General features: G+C 36.8%; 1 protein-coding gene across 1 annotated transcript; it reads left to right on the forward strand.

Moving 5' to 3' along the window:
* Positions 1 to 30: 30 nt before the first annotated feature.
* On the forward strand, positions 31 to 12500 carry LOC144664848 (mitochondrial thiamine pyrophosphate carrier-like). Its single transcript, XM_078526066.1, has 10 exons — positions 31 to 349; positions 939 to 1018; positions 1136 to 1187; positions 1678 to 1753; positions 3074 to 3177; positions 5729 to 5798; positions 7837 to 7937; positions 8961 to 9077; positions 9635 to 9772; positions 11095 to 12500. The coding sequence occupies exons 1-10, from the start codon at positions 161 to 163 to the stop codon at positions 11206 to 11208; spliced, it is 1041 nt and encodes a 346-aa protein (XP_078382192.1). The 5' UTR covers positions 31 to 160; the 3' UTR covers positions 11209 to 12500.
* Positions 12501 to 12504: the final 4 nt, after the last annotated feature.

Genomic DNA, 12504 nt, shown 5'->3' on the forward strand with positions numbered 1-12504 from the left:
TGTCTTAGTACTCAGTCTTCCCTCTTTTTGCCAGATCGCGTGAACATGGTCAAAATGGCGGACGAAGAAGCGCGTGCAAGACATCATAACTATGACACAATGATTAATTTCCTTCCAAGATTTGTTTATTTCCGTACTTTCAATTATCTTTTTAATGTAAATGGGATCGAAAAATGTTTTCACTGAAGAAATGGTGGTCGGTTTTGATCCCGGTCGTAAAGAGAAGAGCGTATCTTCCGTGCAATGTGGTCTTTGTGGATCTGTGTCCGGTGTTTTAACAAGACTTGTTGTTCAACCTCTCGACGTTCTTAAAATACGATTTCAGCTTCAAGTTGAACCTACAACCAAGGTATTATTACATCTCATTGAATAAGAATACTGCTTATTTTTCTGAATCAAATTCCACAAAGTCTTTCAGTACATGTAAAAATATAAATAGACTTTTCGACTTTAACTGTGTTTACACAATTTGAATAAGCTAATTTCTTTTTCATAGTTGTTTTTTTGGGGGGGGTAATGCCACTTACTGAGGCCTTATGCGTCCAATGGCGCGAAAAGGATCGATGATGAATGCCACTTACTAGAGCAAGTTTTTCCCAATTGAAATTCCTTTGTGTTAAAAATGTACTGTTGTACTGTATTCTATTCAAATATCAGAATTGGAATGCTATGTAAGCTCATTGAAATATTTGTTGTTGGTTCGAGGGTTTTTCTTTGGGTTCTCCAGGTTTCCAAATTCTAATTCAATCTGGAATCAGTGCGATCAAGAAGAGCCACTTGGTGGAAGATTCCACTGTGCATTCCCATTATTTATTTATTTATTTATTATTTATTCATACATATACAAGAAAAGTAGCAAAACTCCTACTTGATTCATGTTTCAGACACCAGTCACGGATTAAACTTATTGTAATACCTATCTTTCCTCCCTGTTTCAGCAAACTATCACTGGTAAATACTCAGGAATATGGCAGGCATTCAAACTTATTTACAAAGAGGAAGGATATGCAGCACTTTGGTAAAGAAAATAACATTAAAATAAACATTGTTTAACAGAACAGACAAGTTTAGATTATATTGGTTGCCTACAAAATATATCAACATTGAGAATACATAATCTGATTTTATCTGTTAGGAAAGGCCATGTACCTGCACAAGTTCTTTCAATGGTATATGGATATGTTCAAGTAAGCAATTGCAATTACCGTAAAAACTCGTGTATAAGCCGCACTTTTTTGCCGAAATTTTGGGCTCAAATCGTGGGTGCGGCTTATCTACGAGACCATTGCATGCAATTTTACAGGGCATCTGACAGGATGCGGTGGTGCGGCCGTGCGGGTCCATATAAATCTGCATAAATCGCTCACACTGCATCCTCCGCATCTTCTGCGCATTTTTGCGCATAAAACTGAAAAATTGCTCCATATAAGCGACAATAACAATAATAACAATAATCCAGCATTTTTTCACAATCAACTGGGCATTTTTCCGTCAGGTTTTATTTTTTTCTCAAAATCATGCTTGAAATTTGGGGGTGTGGCTTATCTACGAGTGCGGCTTATACACGAGTTTTTACGGTACATGTACATAGTTTATTGTGTATTGTAATTTTTATTTGACATTTTTGGCTGAATGCTAGAAGGTTTTTCTGTCTTTTTTATATCTCTTGTATTTCAGTTCATGTCATTTGAAGCCATTACAGAAGTTATGTGGAAAACATATCCTGCTTCTACAGGGCCAAAGTGGAAACCAGGTTATTAAAACTTTCAATAAGCATTCTGTGGCATTAATTTTTTTTTTTTTCATTTCAAAAGTAATAGATATGGTTGGGAGAAGATTGGGAGAACAGAAAAATGTTTTGCTCGAAATATACAATTTTCTAAAGTACCATTAAAGGGGTTATATATATGTCGCACAATTTAAGGCAGTTTTGGCAATGACCAAACTGTTCATAGAATTAACTGAAATATTACAAGAAACACAGAAAGGCCAAAAAGGGTCATGGATGGGCAAAATTCGAGAAGATTAAAACGGATTGTGTTCGGGTAAACTTGAAAAACGTTGGCCCGACCTCTTTCAAGTTTATCTCAATATGTATGAAAGTGTCATTTACAATGCTCGAAAATCATCTTTGTTTGTTATGCGATCATGATTTTGCCAATGAAAGACTTTTAATCTGCAAATTTAAAGTTTAGAGCTCTTAATTAACGAAAATAAATAGATTTCCTAAAATATTGTGATCTAGCCCCTTAAATTGCTGCCAACAAACAAGAGACGGATGGAATGGTGTATTTGTTAGTGCGTTGAATTGAAAATGAAATGCAGCATTTGTTAGTATAGTCTGGTAATTTACATTTAATTTATTTGTATAAAGTAACAGCTGGTGACAAAATTAAGATTATCTTGTTGATGTTCCGCCAATTTCTCAGAACCAAGAGCATAACAAAAACTTAGTAAGGATAAGAAATATTTTGAGCCTCCAATATTGCTTCTCCCTACAAGGATGTCCCCCCAGGGGGAGGGGGTACTCCGGCTTGTAAATGACGGGGAGGATCGAAGGATTTTTTTGGGTTTGAAATTTTCGATTATGGGATTTTTTTGGGTTGGAAAATCTGGCAAGTATTTTTTTGGGTGACTTGATTAATATAGGGGATTTTTTTGGTTATTAAAAACGAACTAAAGTGCCCTGGCACGGCCTTGGCGTTTTTATGGTATGATGAATAAACAAACACGAACGTTCAATTTTTATAGTTTTCTTTGCGTTAGATTACTGCCCCTCCTGGCAATTTAGGGGTAATTTGACAAGGGATTTTTTGGGGGGGTTATTTTTGGTCCAGGGTTTTTTTTTGAGTAATGTCGGAAGACATCAGGGATTTTTTTGGGTCCTGAGTTTTGCCTCCATTCAATCATCCCCGTCATTTACAAGCCGGAGTACCCCCCTGGGGTTGTCCCTGTCTGTGGATTTTTATTGCAACAAAGATTGTTTCGAAATAGTTATACTGATACATCATTGTAACCTGATTTCATCAAAATGATTTGTTTTTTTTCTTATCTTTGTTTTGTTATTTAATAGTGACTCACTTTGTTTCTGGTGGTCTGGCTGGATGCCTCTCATCCACAGTAGCTCAGCCTTTAGATGTTTTACGAACAAGGCTTGTAGCACAAGGAGAACCTAAAGTAAGATTATGTGTCATATCTTTTGGCTTTTTTTGCCAAAGCATAAACTGGAGTTAATGTTTAGCTCAATAGATCCTTGCGCTTCCTGCGGATGTGATTTTCCAGTAATTGATTTCCTGCCCCTCAAACCGGCGACATGTATTTGTATCCCCCTCTATTTTTATCAGCCAATCAAAAGATTGGTCTGCACATGCTTTCAGATCACCAGCCTATCAGCTCCATATAGTCTCACCTTGTTCACGCTCGAGTTCACAGATCGCAGTTGATCTCCACTCACCAGGGGGTACTCCGGCTTGTAAATGACGGGGATGATCAAAGGATTTTTTTGGGTTTGAAATTTTCAATTCCGGGATTTTTTTGGGTTGGAAAATTTGGCAAGTATTTTTTTTGGGTGACTTGATTCAAATAGGGGATTTTTTTAGGTATTAAGAACAGGGTTGGAAACTAAAATTTCGGAGCACTCGCCATCTGGGCGAGTAACCTTCAAATTGCACTCGCCCAGATCAATTTTCACTCGCCCAGTCTCCTCCATTTAAGACAGGAAAATTTAGCCCCTCACCCCCCACAAAAACTTGAAATATATATCTTAAATTTTAAATCACGTTCGATACTCATCGTGCCACCGTCAGTGGTCAATCGCGATACAGACTACAATCTATTTTTCAATGAAAATCGCCAAAAATAGACGTTACTCCTTAATAAACCATGAGCACGCTTACTTCAAAAGTTGAAACGCAGTTTTTAATTGGAAACGTCTTCCCAAATGCAAAGTGTCGAAATTGTTCAGAAAAAGAGGCAAGAAAATCGGGAAAGAGTGATCTTGCCGCATTTCGCGGCTCGGTAGACGAACGTTACTCCTTAATAAACCATGAGCACGCTTACTTCAAAAGTTGAAACGCAGTTTTTAATTTGAAACGTCTTCCCAAATGCAAAGTGTCGAAATTGTTCAGAAAAAGAGGCAAGAACATCGGGAAAGAGTGATCTTGCCGCATTTCGCGGCTCGGTAGACGAGTTAGTGTGTTTATGTCCAGAGGTATTACTTTGTAAAGGTACGTCCATCATGTAACAATCACTAAAAGAAAGCCATTTTTGTCTGTTTACGAACTCGAACGCAGCTTTGTTGGAGATTTCAAAATGTTGGTAGGCTATCGGCTTGTGGACAGTGTGGATTAATTCGAAGTAAAGAGTAACCGTTACCCCTTTTTTTTTAAAAAATTTAATACTAGTAATACTGGATATGAAAATTGTACTCGCCAAACCGGGCGAGTGATCCGTGATTTGTACTCGCCCGACAGTTTTTACACTCGCCTGGGCGAGTGGGCGAGCGCTAATTTCCAACCCTGAAGAACGAACTAAAGTGCCATGGCGTATTTATAGTATGATGAATAATCAAACTCGAGCGTTTTTGCCCCTCCTGGCAATTTAGGGGTAATTTGACAAGGGATTTTTTTCAGGGTTATTTTTGGTCCAGGGATTTTTTTGGGTAATGTCGGAAGACTTAGGGATTTTTTTGGGTCCTGAGTTTTGCCTCCATTCGATCATCCCCGTCATTTACAAGTCGGAGTACCCCCCTGGGCGTTTATCCCCCCCTCCCCTGCATTCATCTCACATCTCCAGAGGTTACCCTTCTCAGGCAAAGCATTGTTACATAGGCACCTGCTGTTAATCTTTTCTGTTTGTTACGTATTTACATAGACATATGTGTTTTTAAAAAAGCCTATCTTGTAATACCGTTTAAGTTGTTGTTAATAAATGGTTTTGGGAGAAGTGTTGCTGGCGACAACCCTTCAGACCCACACTGAAGTGATGCCTGGGTTGCCTTAGCTTGGGTGAGAAACAGTGGTCACAATCACTTCCCCTTGCTATCATCCCTCCTGGAGCTTGGCAAAGGTACATGCCACCCTACCTCTGTGCCCCGTGACACCCATCTCATGGTCTTATATGCCACTCGCTGAAACTAGCCCCGAGTACTGGCCTCACACGTGGCAGACAGCTCTTGGGTCCAGGACAACTCTTATCCCCACACCTTTTTCCCACATAAATGGACAGGTGTCTTTCCTATTGTGCATGACATAAATTAACAAATAATTCATGCATATGGCTTCTTTAATCTGTGTTAGAAACCTGTTTAAAGTTTTGTTGTTTTATCTTATGTCTGTTAGTGTTACAGAGTAGTGTTACATAACACAGCACTTGACTTCCTTTGTGCGTGGTGGGCTGGCTTGATACCTCTTATCCGCAGTAGCCCAACCTTAAGACAACTCTAAGGGGTGACAACTCTAAGAAATGTTGTTTTAGGAGAAATGTCTTATTCAGTGGAAATAATTTTATAACAAACCTGACAATAACCTGGAGACTCTCAGGAGACTGAAAATTGAACTGGGAACCTTGTACCCACAGAGATTACCTTTGAAACAAGAGGAATATGTAGAAAAGTCCAAAACTCAGCTTTTGAACAAGCAGGATTTAATTTTTATTTTTCCTTTCTGCACCTTTTCAAAAGTCACAATAATGTATTTATATTTTTTAAAAACACGTTTTCATTTTGCAGATTTACAAGTCTCTTTATGAAGCTGCTAGTAAAATGTATGTTAATGAAGGAATTCAATCATTTTATAAAGGTGAGACTCACTCATGTGTTGTGATCATATTCTAATGCCAATGTCGGGTGACGATCTTACTCAACTGTAGAACTCTTATTCTTCTCTCATTCCTTTGTAACCCCTTTTGACAAGAGCTTGGAATGGAGCATTTAATTCCCCTCACTGATCAATTGCCATACTTTTCTCTTAGTCTTACTTAGTTTTTACGAATTCTGTGTACCTTATTGTCACTAAATTTCACAAGTATTAAATTTCATGGAAAATCAAGAGCCATATTTCGCGAGTACCGGTATTAAATTTTGCGACTTTTTGAGTAGGAAGGTAGAATTGGAGTATATTAAATTTTGCTATCTTCTTTTTCTATTCTTGCAACCTTCTTAAGCATTGTTTTGAGTAGTGAGTGCTTGTACAAGCGTGATTGAGCATTGTTTTGAGTAGTGAGTGCTTGTACAAGCGTGATTGAGCATTGTTTTGAGTAGTGAGTGCTTGTACAAGCACTCACTGTTCAAAACAATGCTTTATCATGCATTCAAGCTTTCCTTGAACTGGAAGTTTTTCCATCAGGAATGCAAACATCTTAAAGAGACCTTTGCTCAATTACAATATCCAGAATCTCTCGTAGAAACTGCTATCTGACAATTTGTTGAGGTGAAAGTTGTAACGGGAAATGTGTGTCCTCAGCAGCAGCAGGAAGTTCCTTTTAGAGTCGTTTTGCTGTACAAGAACCAAAAAGCAGCAAACTCAGTATGCAGACAACTAAGTGATCCCAGCCAAAAGATTAACACCCAGAACTGTCCTGTTTACACCAACGGAAAGATCAAAGACACAATTAAAGTGAAGAAACAGAAGCCACCCATCGTAAACCAATAATTAAAAGCGCTGTGTATTATTTTAAATGTGATCTGTGCGATGCAGATTATGTCCGATATTCATGCCAACACTTACACCAGCGCATCGAAGAACACAAAGCTGAACAAACAGAGGGACTCCCTTCGCGCAAAATTGTTTGTTGAGTTATATTGTTAGGTATTTTAATGTTCTTTTTCTTGTCGCCTTATACTCTTTTTGATAAAATTATATTTTTTACAGCTCTGCATGCCATTTGCACAAAGCTTTTTAAGGCCATTTTTAGCCTTTTATTCTTATTGTCTATTGTTTGTATGTACAAGTAAATATTTTTAGCGCTTTTACAATATTTTCTCATGTAAATTTATTCTAACACATAACTTGAAAATGACCGTTGAACGGTCGAAACGTCGTTCTTTAAAAGCGTTAAGTTTTATTACAAAATTAACGTCAAAGAACTTATTGATTTGTATATAAATTTCACAATTTTAATCTTGGCATGTCCTATATTTTGCAACTAAATCGCGATATTTAGTACTCGTTAAATTAAGTGAGAATAAGGTACGTCAAAACAATATCCCGTAGTTGACTGCAGTCAAATCTCTTCTGAGCGGATCATCACACCCTTGGGGTCAGAAGAAGTGTTTGTTTATGTGGCTAGGGTCATAACTGTCAGCCTACAGGAGGTGTCCATTGGCAGAGGTTGGACTTCACTTTCTTCTATTCTCATCACCCGCAGGGCTGCAAATAACAGTCGGTCATCTGCCATTGGCCGAACAAAATTTGCTAATGTTTGACAAAATCCCAAGTGTGGTTGGACATAATGTCCAGACAATTTTTTTATCATAAATTTATCATTTCACAGCAACAATGAATGAAAGTCTGTCCGACCACAATTTTGTTTTGTTTGACCAAGATGGTGTCTTAGTAGGACATGTGTCCTGTCAAGTGAAAAAAATTAAACTGTCGCCCCTCTTTTTGTATGGTGTCTTGCCCCAGGGAAAGAAGGGCTGCCTTATGGTAACAACAGGGCTCCTCATCACTTGTAAATCAAGTTTTTTTGGTCTCACATTATAGGGTGTTCAACATTAAATTTTTTAGATTGATCTCCTTTAGAGGTTTGGAAATTCAGAAATTTTAAGCACTAACAATTAGGACTAACTAGCTTCACAGATATAAGTTAACACACAGACTCCTTTATTTTTTTTAGGGCTGGTTCCCACTCTTGTACAGATTTTCCCTTATGCTGGGCTACAGTTTGGATTTTATGCTTTTTTTAAAGCTCTGTGGGAAATGTCATTTAGGACTAAGGTACGTGGCTTCAATTTCCAAATTTGTTACAGCAGTTTTTAACCTAGCTTGTAAAATTTATTAACTATTCATGAGGGTGCAAACCAATCCCAGCACAGTATTCAGATCACATGTGCACAACTGTAAACCCCAATACAAATCAAACAATAGAATTTACTTTTGATACAAACTCCTGCTCAGCTACATAGGATTCATTAACTTTTGATACATCTCTACCGAATCGCATAACAATACTTTGCGTTCAATTTATTGTTTTCATTTTACAAGTGGAATACAATATTCGAGTCCGATATGTATGGATTGGGCGTTTACAATGGCTCGCCTATTGGCATACCATTGTAAATGCCCATCCATACAGATCTCCCACTCATATTTTATCTACTGCTTATCAACTTAGTTACACTGATAATCAACTGAGTAACCAGCGTCCCTTTTCAAAAGTGTTGGTGCATCAACAGAAAAAATAGCTAATAACTAATATATCTAACATATAGTAGAACCCCGGTAACTCAACTCAGATAACTCGAACAACCCCGCTAACTCAAACTAACTTCAATTTCCCTTGGATTTTAAACCCACTTTTCAGTCATTTTTACTCAGTTAACTCAAACTCGGATAACTTGAAAATCCCGCTAACTTGAACTAAATTTTGTTTCCCTTGATCAAAATTTAGGTCAAATTTACCCGGATAACTCGAATTCCGGTACTCGCAACTCGCCACGGATGCCCATTGATACGCGCAACGAACAGATCACGTATTTGACAGCCTTTTTCCATTCTTATCATAAGAATTTCTGATCGTGTTAGAGTTTAATTTGCACTGTACTATATACTGAAGTGCTGAAAAATCAGTAAACTATCAAATATTAACTTGGCAAATTAAATATTTAATCAACCACGATAACTCAAAACCCCGCTAACTCGAACTGTTTTTCGTTTCCCTTCAGAGTTCGAGTTACCGGGGTTCTACTGTATGTCTAACTATTACATCTAACATAAGGTTTGAATTCCTTTCTTTGTCAGCAACAAGACCCTTATAAGCCAGCTGATATTGAGGAGAGCCTAGCATGTGGTGCATTGTCAGGAATAGTTAGTAAAGGAATTATTTACCCTCTTGACATGGTCAAGAAAAGACTGCAGGTGTGTGTATATGTAGCACAATGTTATAAAACCTTGATGTTTGTAGCTCACGCTTACGCATTCATGTTTAATCCCTCCCTCCTTCTCTCAAATCCTTGTTGTGTGGGCCCTGCCATGATCCATTTTCGTTTAAGTTAATAGTTTCTTATTCGTTAACTTGCTTGAAGTCATGCAGGGCAAGTACAGTACAGTATATTGTTTTCAAAACTTGTATCAGGAGAGTTTGCATTGCTCACAAGAAGAAATTAAAGCAAATAATTTTTACACTCCTTGGATCTCTCTGGTAAATATACACCTAATTCTTAATTAATAACTTTTTTCATGTCAGTATAAAATTCTAAATCTTTTCTGAAAAGCACTCCTTGTTAACACTTTCTCTTATTAAGTCATATTTCCACGGGCATGTAATCAGAAATGTTCTTACTCAAGATCTGTAGTGCCACACAAAATAACCCAAAACAAGGCTGCCCACAGCTCACAGTTATAAACAATTCTTCTGAGGGTGGTAAGGAATTACTCTTTTATTACATGATTCATCTTATTTCTGTGTGTGAAAGGTGCAAGGATTTCATGAAGCCAGGCAAACATTTGGCGAAGTTCGGAGGTACAGTGGTATGTTAGATTGCTTCAGGGTTATATTAAGAGAAGAAGGTTCTGCTGGATTCTTTAAAGGACTTGCTCCAAGCACAATAAAGGTAAGGAAGATACAGATATCATCCATCACACACCTTTAGGGATGTTGCTAAGGGCCGGCCACTGGCTAATTTGACCAGCTGAAAGAGAACTTAAATGCGGATGAGAAAATCCACATGAAAACGAAGACTTGGGTAAACTTTAAGAGTTGCCAAGAGCAAAAAAAGCCAGCTGGGCTTGTTAATGAGCCGGCTTAGACTTTTCTTAGCTACAGTACATCCCTGCACCGTTGCGTCATGTGGTTGCTTTCAATATTTGTATCCAATCAGTTCGGGAGGGAGTAGTCTCTTATACAAAGCTCAACAGGCTTTCCAGTATTAAAGTTAAATGCCTTGGGTGGCTCCGACGGAGCTTCATATTGCGAACCCAAAAAAATACCGTACATGAGCCTGAAATTTTACACCCAAAAAAAATACCTGACAACAAAATTTTTTATCCCCCAAAAAAGTACAAGACCAGCACCTTGATACTGATTTATTCAATTAAACAGACTTTAAGACCTAAAAAAATACATGACAGATCTCTTGACCCAAAAAAATACGGAGGGTGTAAATTTTCAACCCCCCCCCCCCCAAAAAAAAAAAAAAAAATGTCGGACCTCCCTGTCATGTACTACTACCCCCCTGGGCAGCCTAGTCCAATCAGACATGAAAAATGGTATGTTTTAGAGGTCAGAGAAAGCTTCGCCTACATCGAGATTGGTCTCCCTTCGGGGATAAATTCAAATGTTTCAATGAGAATGCCTGTCCCTTTCATATGGGAGCCCCCCCCCCCCCAACATGGGAGTGGGAGGTGCTGTGGCCAAATGGTTAGAATGTGGGGGTCTTGATTTAGTTGTCTTCATGAGTCGTGGTAATTGGAGCAGGGTTCGATTTCAAGTCCTTGAAAGTACTTGAAATTGGTTTTCGGTCCTTGAAAGTCCTTGATTTTTTTATTGAAATTAAAAGGCTTAAGGCAATGAGAAGACTGCCATAAGCAATTTTTTAAGTTCTTCAGGAAGCACATCAAAAGTGCTCACAACAGACTGGAAATCGTTGATTTGGGTAAATTTCATGAAAAAAAGTTCTTGAAATTTCCAAGAAGGGTCCTGGAAAGTCCTTGAAAAGTACTTGAATTTTTGGCCTGAAAAAGTGTATGAACCCTGTAGGAGTGGGAGTTTTTCTCAAGCAAGAAACTTTAATTTCACCCTTCCTGTCTCCAGGCAGGAGTTTAAATGGCATGGGTATCGGCAAACTGTTAGACAGCCTGACAAAATGCTGTGGGATAAGTACAATGGAAACCAGGATATGTGTCAGTCTGAATGTGTATGTTTGCGTTATTTCAGGCTGGTTTATCAGTAGCAATCATTTTCTGCACATATGAACAGTGCCTGCAGATAGCAAGAGGATATATTCATGAGGAAGATGTTCCTGCAACTACTTCTACATCACTAAGTTGACATGAACAGCAAGATGATTAAAGTCCTAGAATTAAAAACTTTAATTTGAGGGTATTGGTAGTAGGAATTTAAATCAGTCTCTTCTATTATGAAATTACTCTTTAAACTGACATTATTATTATAATGTGAGTACAATACTTTGAATCTTTTACTGTTAAATTGTATATTATATATAAATAATAGTGATTGTTATTTATATATTAACAGGTCATAACAAAATTAGTATAATGTTATTTGACAGTTAGATTTTAAATTTGTTTCATTTAAAATGTAACATAATACTAAGATACTAATTAGAAACTGATAGAATTTGGTACAAATATATGGTTCAATAATCAGGTTAAATAGGTCAGTAAAACTAAGAAACTGTATGCAAAGAAATATTGCAACAAGGAAAAACAATTCTGACATTCTGATTTTTTTAGTATTGAAAAAGGGTACTTTTTTGCAAAAGTTATCTAGGAAAACAACCTGAAATGTCAGCAGCAATATTTATTTTGGTGCAGAAAGATTTTTCTGCAATGATATTACGAGTATACAAAAAGCACTTTTGCCTTTTTTTATCAAATAGATACAAAATTAATGTTTTTGGGAAACTTTTTTGATGCTTCAACTTTTGTTTATGAATATAATTTATATTAGATAATGAAATAATTTATCATCCTTTGGAAGTAAGGAAACATTTTGGAAAACCTTAGACCTCTATTGGTTTTAAATTGAGTCATAAATAAAGATTATTACTATGATGCTGTAAATGTGAGCACTTAATGAAATTGTCCTGAGTTTGTAAATTATTCTTATTTTACATACTGCCATTTCAACCTCATTAATTTTATTTATTCTGTTTTGCAACAAATGTGTATAAAATTATAAAAAATTAATCAACTTGTTCATTCAATTCTTAGTCTTACTTAGAAAAGGTAGTTTTTGTCTAAGAATATAAAAAATTTTATAATGCAAAAATTAAACCTTCAAGTCACACTTGTGGCATTTCATTACAGAACAGATTTTCTGTAGTTTGAGTGCAGTTTCAGTGATACTCCAGAATTTTCAAACATCTTTATTTACACTTCCAACAAGCTTGTGAGTTTTTACGAGCATCTTAAGCACCAAAATGTATCTTGATGAGATTTTGAAATTTAATGAAATAAAATTTGGACAACAGTGGAATTTTATTTAAGGTAACTTCAGACCTTTTATCTCCAGTCATGATCAGTTCCTAATTTCTCTTTAACTGTTAAATAGCAAATTCAAGAGAGAAGATATGAGAAGAAATGACTTGATCCTAAGAATTGA

The sequence above is a fragment of the Oculina patagonica genome, chromosome 1 (assembly GCF_052425735.1).
Source record: "Oculina patagonica isolate OP01 chromosome 1, crgOcupat, whole genome shotgun sequence".
NCBI classification, from domain to species: Eukaryota; Metazoa; Cnidaria; class Anthozoa; order Scleractinia; family Oculinidae; genus Oculina; species Oculina patagonica.

Coding starts and splice junctions, on each gene's coding strand:
- LOC144664848 (XM_078526066.1), top strand. CDS start 161: ATGGGATCGAAAAATGTTTTCACTGAAGAAATGGTGGTCGGTTTTGAT. Junction 1,019..1,135: donor GAAGGATATGCAGCACTTTG/GTAAAGAAAATA, acceptor TTTATCTGTTAG/GAAAGGCCATGTACCTGCAC. Junction 1,188..1,677: donor TGGTATATGGATATGTTCAA/GTAAGCAATTGC, acceptor CTTGTATTTCAG/TTCATGTCATTTGAAGCCAT.